This window comes from Coffea arabica, chromosome 5c (genome assembly GCF_036785885.1).
Source record: "Coffea arabica cultivar ET-39 chromosome 5c, Coffea Arabica ET-39 HiFi, whole genome shotgun sequence".
Taxonomy (NCBI): domain Eukaryota; kingdom Viridiplantae; phylum Streptophyta; class Magnoliopsida; order Gentianales; family Rubiaceae; genus Coffea; species Coffea arabica.
The window spans coordinates 37,243,667-37,253,984 of NC_092319.1; the positions used below are offsets into that span (position 1 = coordinate 37,243,667).

At 32.6% G+C, this 10,318-nt stretch overlaps 1 protein-coding gene across 1 annotated transcript; it reads right to left on the reverse strand.

Annotated features, from left to right (window-relative positions):
• Positions 1 to 4,663: 4,663 nt before the first annotated feature.
• LOC140007305 (uncharacterized) lies at positions 4,664 to 8,660 on the reverse strand. Its single transcript, XM_072050032.1, has 7 exons — positions 8,642 to 8,660; positions 7,861 to 7,967; positions 6,972 to 7,079; positions 5,915 to 6,114; positions 5,684 to 5,753; positions 4,889 to 4,966; positions 4,664 to 4,738 (listed from the first exon to the last, which is right to left on the reverse strand). Exons 1-7 carry the CDS (start codon positions 8,658 to 8,660, stop codon positions 4,664 to 4,666), a joined length of 657 nt encoding a protein of 218 aa, XP_071906133.1.
• Positions 8,661 to 10,318: the final 1,658 nt, after the last annotated feature.

Genomic DNA, 10,318 nt, shown 5'->3' on the forward strand with positions numbered 1-10,318 from the left:
ACTGTAATACAGAGAGATGCAACTACGTGATGATATCCAAGGTCGTCTGATACTAGAACCAATTGCTACATCTTACTACTTAATAATTACATATCCACACTTGATAGGAAGAAAAACATGATGGGGTGCAAGAAGCTTGAGTGTCAAGTGTGCTATAATTTTTAAAAGACCCTTAACAAAGTTTTTATGGTTGAATTATAGCCAAACAATTGCTTATTGCTATTCTTTTCCCTTGGATCTTTTAGAAGTTGCTTTCATTTTCCTTTGGAAATTTTGAAGTTTTCAGCTGTGTCCCCGGATAAAATAACTTTTACCTCCTAATTTTCCCCTCCAAATATATATCTACACAGGTCTTGCCACCCAAAAGTCTACTCTTGCGTCTGCCTCAGATCAAAGGTCATGATTTGGCATAAGAATAATATGAGATTGAAACCATATCATTATCATTATTAGTACTATATAAAAAGTTTGATGAGTTTTGGCAATCGGGAGTGTAAGAATGTAAGCATATTTTAATCTTCATTTTTTATTATGATTAAATTACCCTCATGTCTTTTAATTAGAATTATGACATGCTTTTTAATTAGAGTTCATGCATTCCAATCAAGAAACTAATAAGAAAAATAAAGCATTTCAATAAATTACATCTCAAAAATGTTGGTAATTAAAATTAAACTTATTCATTTACAACTATATTCACCAATCATTTCCCTCATTACCAATTATTGCATGTGTTAAAATTATCTCCAACTATTATATTATTATACATGATAATTAAAGTTAACTATATTTTATATACATATTGGTTAGAAGAAAATCACGATTAATAAGAACACAAAAGGTTATAAATAGTTAATGAGAAAATAAAAGATTAAATTCGCTATATTATGTCATATTGATTAAGAAAGCTCCCAAAAAAGTTATCGATAATTATAAAAAATTATAATTGCTTTGTATACAACAAACTTTTAATTGCTTTGTATACAATAAACATTTTGTACAACTACCAATTGTTTAATTTTATTCATTATATAGTTTTTTAGTTTATATTAAGCCAATAATCAAAATTTTACACTAAAATTTAGTATATTAAAGGTTTAATATCTTGAAAAAAATATATTCATGTGCAAAGCACGTGAATTATTACTAGTAATATATAAAAGTCAATATATGTCCAGGAAATTGAGAGTTTCTGATCATTTGTTTCTAACATAGATAAAATTGGATTCAAGCATAAGACATTCTAAATCAAAATGATTAGTTGAACCCATAATATTCACGTGCGAAGCACGTGAGTTATTATGAGTAATATATAAAAGTCAATAGATGTCCAAGAAATTGAGAGTTTTAATCATTTGTTTCTAACACAGAGAAAATTGGATTCAAGCATAATACAAATTAAAGCGATTAGTTGATCCCCATAATATTCACATGCAAAGCACGTGAGTTGTTACGAGTAATATATAAAAGTCAATAGATGTTCAAAAAATTCAGAGTTTTTAATCATTTTTTTTTCTAACACACGGAAAATTGGATTCAAGCATAATACTCCCTCCGTTCCTTATTAGATGTCCTAATCCATTGTTTCTTTTTATCTATCATCTTATGATATCAAGAAAGCATTTATGAATTTTTTTCCAAATTTACCCTTGCTTACCCTTTCAACTTTCTTGAATTGGAACTCTAAATAATTAAATGCAGTATTTGTAGCATTAACAATAGAAGTAGTTGAAGAGATGAAGAATTAAATTGAAATGTGTCTACAAATTGGGATTGACCAACTCCATTACATAGTCATCTAAAGAAAATGGAGATCGATAAAGATATCAATGTTTCAAATTCTATAAAATTGTCCAACTCAAGTGTAGTGTTCAATGGAGAAAAAAAGAAAGTTACTCTAAATTTTGACTTGAATGTACCTGCAGATCGTGGGTTCGACTTGAACAAATTTCCAAAACGAAGGAGATGAAGCTTTTGCAGAAGAAGAATTTCAGCCAGTGGTTAGCATCATGTTAAAAGTTTATCTTCCCAAATTCTATTAACTCAACGCCAATAAGACATGTCTCCTTCAAAGTCCTTTCTTCTTCGGCTTTATTTTGCTTCATATGATGGCCTACTATTATTTTACTTGATGTCATGGCTGCTTACACCATATAATAGGTAAAACTAAAATGGACAAGCAAAAAAAAAAATTACTGGCTTTTACTTGATATCATGGCTGCTTATCACATGAATTGCAATTCCCACGGAAAAATACCAAAAACAAAGCATAGAGACACCGGAGAAGCATCAAATATGTGCTACATTGAACCAAAACCCCAGAAAAAACAAAACAACATATTTAGTCATTAATCATTACAAAATTAACTTGGCTATCAAAAACTTAAATAATCAAGAACTTCTTGCACTAATGTGGGATTACATTTCATCCGAGTAGGGAGTCGGCCACATCTTTCTAGCACTGCTTTCTTACTATGTGGGATCTTATATTTGTTGGAACCTTTTGCCTTCATGATTTCTATCATGCATGTCTGAAGTGTTAAGTTTTGTTAGATTCCATAGTGGAGAAAGCTTCAAATGACTTCACAACAGCATTAACAAGCTCATCAACTGTTGTAGGTGCTTCCTTGTTAATGTCTTAGATCTAAGACATTTAAATCCAGAGAATTTGCTGGTTGATACATCAAACGAATATCAAACCCATCTTCTGTAGCTGCTCGACAAAAATCAGCATCATCAATGCCAATGTGAGTTCTTGCATTATCTTGTTGAATAAATATTGGCTGCCTTAGATCATCTCTTGGCCACTTTGCTTTGATGGCAGGTCTTTTCAATTAAAAACGATTTTATAACTTCTTTATTTATCAAAGTTATTGGTTTTGTTTCTAATGTACCTGCAGATCTATTAACACTAGTTCTTTTGGCTGGCTCTTGAGTGACGAATGGGAAGATACCAATTTTTCCAGAGAAGATTTCAGTCCTTTGTGTATCAAATCTTGGACGACTTATAGCAGCTAAGAACATGACTTTTGGAATGAAATTTTTACTTTGACAAGTACGTAATGGCTTTTCCTCATCTGGTAGCAAGTAATAGTTTTCAGACTTCTTTGACATGTAGAACTATTTTTCATCGATATGAATAATGTTATGCATACCTATGCTGCAACTTTCCAGCATGGACAAACAAAATTGCAGTCGACATCTTTTGTTTTCTTCCTTCAAATATGGTTTTATGCCATTTGAGTGACGCCGTATAACTCCAATGTTTAGAAGTCTAAACAATGAGGTCTGATTTGTGTCTAAAGCGGAAGCTAAAGATCGAATAGATGTCCTCTTTGATAAGGGGGTCTCACGAAATCAAACCATGTCAATCTAATCTCTTTTTCGTCCACAATTTTTTGTCTTCCTATGACACACATCACCACTGTCCTTTGCTCGTTTCGAAATACGTTGAATAGTTCTCAGTGAAACTAAATAAGATGATGCCAATGTCAAGAGAGTAACTTTTTTCACTTTTCCGGCAACACTTTGTTTCAACAAAGCACAATGTATTCTTTTGCGTTCTTCATTGGTCAAAGTTTAAAGTTTCCTTGTGCGACCACCACTTTGTGCTTCTACCACTTCTAAATTTGGATTGTCATCGCTGACATTGTTATCTAGTTAAGAATAAAACAAAAATAAGAAGTTACTGGTACATATAGGTAAATAGGAGTCAATAATATGGAAAGAAATTATAATACCAGTATTCATTCAAATTTGGTTCCGCCAATTCTATCATTTCGAGATTTGCTTCTGTTTCATCTTCTGCACATGGCTCCTTGTTCAAGTCAAAAAGGAATTGACTTGAGGATATCTCAGTTGTTGGAGGACTTTGATTAAGGTTGAAGTCAAGAACAAAACCTTCTTCAATAATGCAATTAAGATCTGGCAATTGATATTGCAATTCCTCTGTAGCAGCTTCTTGAGCCTCTTCACTATGAATGTTAGAATCTGCCCATGAATTATTTAAATCGATTTCAAGTACAGGCATATCATATCTTTGCCTTGAACCCATGGATGAAGTAAGTTGTTTTGAATAGATTTAATGTCCAGCATACTTATAATGTCAAAGTCTTTTGTTTTTTGGAGAAAATTTTTGGTGGGAATTAATATTCAAATTTTGAGATCTATGAAAACAAATTTGGTGGGACCTATTCAGATTTTCAGATTTAATCTATTGATTGAGAAATGTGAGAGAGAGTAAATGACAAGTAGTATTAATTAGGTATAGTTGAAGAGAGATAAAGGGTAATTTTGAGAAGTAAAGTAAAACTTTTGTTGGTTTTTAGAAAATAACCAACTTTCTTAATCTAAGAGAATTAGTTATTCAAGCCATCTAATAAAGAACGGAGGGAGTATATTTTAAATCAAAACGATTAGTTGGTCCCCATAATATTCATGTGCACAGCACGTAAGTTATTACGAGTAATATATAAAAGTCAATATATGTTCAAGAAATTAAGAGTTTTTAATCATTTGTTTCGAACACAGAGAAAATTGGATTCAACAATAATACATTCTACATCAAAATGATTAGTTCATCCCCATAATATTCTACAGAACGGATACATGATTATCGTCCAAACAGACTGATAATCTTCAACCATTTTTGAAGCTAAGCTCTCTATGGATTAGGCCTGAATCCCGGAGTCAGGTTGCGAGCAAGTTGCTGCACCAGACTCGAGATCTCTGGATTTCCCTGCGAAAGAAGAGTTGGCATCATTTAGTTTTGTAGGGATTGCAAATTCTGATGTCAATACTAAATGCTACTTATCTCAATAACAGATTGTATGCATTCAATGAGGTAAATGAGCACAATTTAATGCACAAATTCAAATTCTCTTGAGACCTTGGTACACTTCCTCAAACCACTAACAACATTTGGCATATCCTGTATAGTCTGATTACATACAAAGTCAACTGGATCCTGCAGCAGGTTTGTAAAAGCTTACAAGATTCTAGAACTCGACAGCTAGTAAACCATGGCAGCAAGACTATCCTACACACAGTACAGAGAAAAGATTGCCCAACAAAATGCTGCTATGCCAATAGGAGTTCAGAATCCCAGTTTCCAGCCATTCTGTACAAGGGATACGGGATAGGTGAAGAGGATGCAATGCCATTCCAACATCGGATTAATCTGTCCTTAATTTTCACTCACTTTTAAGTTTTAACATGACAACATCAGAATAACTGAAATTTTGAGCACGCATCTGTATATTCCCCCACAAAACCTTACAACAACGAACTTTATCAGACCGGACTTTTAACTTCTGCAAAGCTGATCTAGCAATTTAGACTCTTAAAGGATGAGACTTCCAGACTACTTGATCATCTCAAGTCACTAAAGGGATAAGGTGAGGACGGGTATCCAGTACAAGACCAAAGATTGCACGTATTTCTTTTTTTTTTTTTTTTTCACATTCTTGAAACCATTAAAAATCCACATCTCTTTTCTTTCAATGCATTCTAGTCAAGTTACACTGATCAATATGCAAGTAATTAATGCAAAATTTAGTTCCATATCAGTAAATACAAACTTTTTGTAATGAGATTTTGATTACTCCAAAGGTTCTGAAGCATCAAGTAGTTATAACATGTTATGTTGCACGAAACTAAGGACGGCTAGATGATATGAACTCACCTGATAGATTTCACGGAAACTATCATCTCTTAGCTTTGCAGTGATGGTAGACCTCATTGATTCAGTAAGCCTGAAAATTTTTAGTATTTCAAGAATCAAAATCAGCAAAAATCTGTCCAAAATGCTCTATTAAAAAAAAGAAAATCTCATAGGTGCAATGAGCAAAGGTGTACACATCACTAAAGGTATACATATCACTAAAGGTAGCAAGTAGAATTTGAAGAACTTTACTCCTCTGATCTTGCTGCTCCAGACAATCTAACGAGACAGTAAACAACCTTGTGCAACATGCTTGCACTAGGACTTCTAGCAATCTGATCCACCATGCCAGTCAAAACTTGAAGTGTCACAAAAAGCCGGTCAGCACGTGAAGAGCAATAATGGAGCCCCTTCTCTTGCATCAAAATTTTTGCAACTATAAGGGTTGCAAGCTGTGCAAGTTCAAGTAACACACTCAGAAATTTTCAAGATTGAGATCAACAGAAAAATTACTAAGACGGGATAATCTGGGCATCCTTAGTGCATGATACGTGCTAGTATACTAATACTAGGATATAAAGCCAAAGAAGAGGATTCAACGTTGAAACTTTTTGTCACCTTTTGAACTCGCTATTTTACCCATGCAACAATTAAGGATAAAAAGATACTATTATACCTTCATTTTTTTTTTAAAAGAAAAAACACACGTACTATCTGCAATACTATATATAAAGGTTTTTTTTTTTTAACATAAACAAGGGGGGGGGGGGGGGGGTTTGAGTTTAACATGAAAACTCTAAATTTGCCATCCACTCCTATAGTACAACACTGAAGTAAAATAACTTTACTACTTTGGTGGGAGAAACTGATATTCGACCCATTTCTTATCCTACTACTTGGGGCACAAAATAAATTACCAGTTTGAGTCAGCTTTTTCAAAATCTTAGATTGAAATAAGAACTCTGGATTGACATGAATGTGAATTCGAGTAAGCGCAATTCTAATAACAAGACATAAAGTGCTATAATAAAATCATGTTTTTCCATGGTTATTATCCTCCATTTGTAATTTTTTTGCAAAAATTTTTTTGTTTGCATCATAAACATGGTTTGTGATCACGTTTTTAGTTTTTTAATCAACATTTTGTCTCACATATATCACATTATTAAAAGTATTATTCTAAATTTTTTTTTTCAAATAATCTCCAATCCAAACAGAATGCTTCCAATGATGAAAAACAGTACCCAACACAACAAATTTTCTCTTGACAAGTAGGATACATAAATATAAATGTACATGAAGAACTCACCTCCTGGGTACGTCCAGTTCCCTTATCCATCCAGCTCAGGCACAATGGAAATGCTTCGGATTCAAGCAGAAAGTGAACAACACTTTGGGCTTGCACAGGATCTTCACACTGGTATTTTATTCAGAATTAGTAAAAGTAACAAGATAGTACGCAATAGAAGTGCTCATTTATATTGTGAAAATCATTAATGATACCAGAAGCCAAACAGTAAAAGAGAAAAAGAGAAAAGGAAAGATTATAAGTGCACGCTTTGTGCAATTATCCCACAATAAAAACGTATACTTTGACATAAAATAAAAAGAAGAAAAGAAAAAGAAAAAGTTGATTTTAACTTGGTACACTAAGTTAACAACTGTGGACATTTTCCTACATTTATTTGTGCAATTGTGCCACAATAAATACGTATACTTTGACATAATATAAAAAGAAGAAAAGAAAAAGAAAAACTGGACTTTAATTTGGTACACTAAGTTAACAATTGTGGACATTTTCCTCCACATGACAGTATGAAAATTGTGTAGACACAGAGATATATTAATCACATAACAGCATGAATTGTGTGTACAAAAAATTCATGCAATGATTCGTAGATTGTAATATTTGACAGCATGATTTCAGAGTTCATCATCATATAAACGTTTCAGCAATGCCCCAAAAAAGCAAACAAAAAAAAAAAAATTTTTTTGACGCAGAAAATCTTGCTTTGGCAACAAAAGTCACGATGAATGTAAAGTAACATACATCTTCTCATGCTAATAAATTTTGGGTTTATGAGATTTTATCGTCTATTTATACTTTAGTTTTTTGAGAATGACTGATATAGAAACATGGAAATTAAAGGAATATTGAGTAACAATTATGAAATAAAAAACTATATTAAAAAAATTACCATCACAAAGGCGCAGAGGACAGCCAAGCTACTGAGCCTTATCTGAGCAAGAGCTTTGTCATCAGCTTTTGCTTGAAGAAATGGGTATAAATAATATGGTATGTTAGCTGCAATAATGAAACTCAGTATTAGATAAAAGAAAATTATAATATCAGAAACATTTATGACATGCCAAAGAAAAAAGATATAAGAATACTTGGAGCTCTGTAACTTAAATGAAATAAATGATTTTATGATGGAGAATTGAAGCAAGATAATAAGTCAGACGTGTTGAGGAACTTATTAGGAAATAAAAGAAAAAATTCTTGAACAGGAACAAGTAATTCTGTAGAGTTCTCATTATGCATACAATAGATAAGGAGGAGTACCACTATGTGTTGTTAATGCACATCTATTATTAGGGTTGAAAGATGAACCAAACTATTTAATACTCGAATCAAATTCAGTTTGATAAGAGTTTATTCAAAATTGGTTTACCAACTAATCAAACTAAGTTTGACCCCCACACCCAGTGGTAGAGCCACGTGCAGTTGACGTGTGGTGCAATTGCACCTCCTCAATTTAAAAAAAAAAGGTTTATGTTTTAAGTTTAGAAATGTTAGAAATTTTCAGAATTGTGCCTTAATTGTCCCCCTAAAATTTTTAGAATTCTAATTCCTATTAAACATTGCCTCCCTAAATAATTGAAAGTTCATAATCACTCTTCACAAGAGTTTTAAACCTACCAAAAGTTTAATATGGATGTTAATTCAAAGTAATTTTCACTACAAATTTGAAGCACAATTTAGATTTGAAAGCATATTTGACATAGGAAAAATGGAATGTTTAAGATAGACATTTTTATTTATTTTAAACTCTACCATTACACAATTCTTATGCTATCAGAGTTTGACCCCTCTAACTTTAGAGGTCTTGACTCTGCAACTGCCTACACCACTTTCCCAAATCCCATTGCCAAATAAATAAATAAAGAAGAAAAGAGCATAAGAAATACCTCTAATGAGTCCCATTTTCACTTCTGGATGGGAAGCCATCATCTAGTTGAAGGAAAAAAAAAAAAAACAAGTACAATAAAGTGGTTAGATCAGTCAAAATATATTTAACTTTTAATCCAAAATAATTTCGTCTTGCTTTAAGGATAAATGAAGCTGCTTATTTGGTTTACAAGATAATTGTGCGAGCTGGTCATTCTAACAAAAGTACATATATATATATATCAACACGTAATTTTCCCATATATGTTAAGGGATTAGAATTCTTGAAAAATAACAGAACCAACCTGAAACAAGGCAAGAACGCCACAAATTCGACCAAATTCATGGTTGGTAATCTGCAATGGGTCCAACTTCTTGTATACTGATATTAATACCTAAAAATCAATAAAACCTAACATATGAATCCAGAAATAAGAAAACAAGAGACTATATTACGAAATAGTGACTAAGATGATGGCAAAAAGGGTACAGGATACCTTCCTTAGTATATAAATATAACTTGAAATTAACCTTTAAATATAGGACTTTGATTTATTAAAAAGTTTCCAACATTATAATCCCATGCTCACAGTTTACTGAGTACAACTGCATACAAAGAATTGAAAATCTAAGAGTAGAGCAGGAAAGAAACCTCCAAGAGTTTGAATGCAGTTCCGGGAGAATCCCACACCTTCTTGACATCTACGTTATGTGACATCTGGCTCTAATCAAAGTATCAAACAAGGAAAAAAAAATTAATATTCCATTGCACAAATCAACGATCACAAAAAAATAAAAATAAAATACTGCAATATATATTTAAAACATGGTATAAGCAATCTCACTCAAGAATACTACAAATTGCGAACCAAAACATGGTATAACCTTTTTTGTTTAAAAGGACTGGGATTTAAGAAGCAAGGAGGAGAAACAAGAATTTGAATTCAGAATGTCTAATTCATGCACTTGAACCTTAACTACTAGATGAAAACTTGCTCATAATGTCTAATTCGGCAACAAATAATTTGAAGAACCTTTATTTATTTATTTTCATAATGTCTTAGCGAAGGAATAAGCTAGAGAAGGGACGGGTGGGTCGATGATGACCTAGCCCTGAAAAACAAACAACTTTAGCCACTGCATCGTAACATATGATTTCCAAGAAATCTGAATAATTAGTTAAGTATTGACCACAAAAATTGCAACCATGGTTTTGTGCAGTGTATGGGAAATAAAGAAATTCCAGCTTAAATTGAACATTCAAGAGGAAGTACAAATTTTTGCAAAGCTGCTGCTGCTGCTGCTGCTGCCGCTAGCAAGCCTTGATGCGGTCTGAAACTAAACCCATGGGTGGCATCGCCTACTAAAGGGTCTCGTCGCTATAGAGCTTCCAACTGGGAGAGAAAAATAAACGGGTTCGGTCTATTTTACTAGAGGTCTTCCTGTGAACTTCCTTATGTGCAATTCGATCTAGTTTTCTAAAC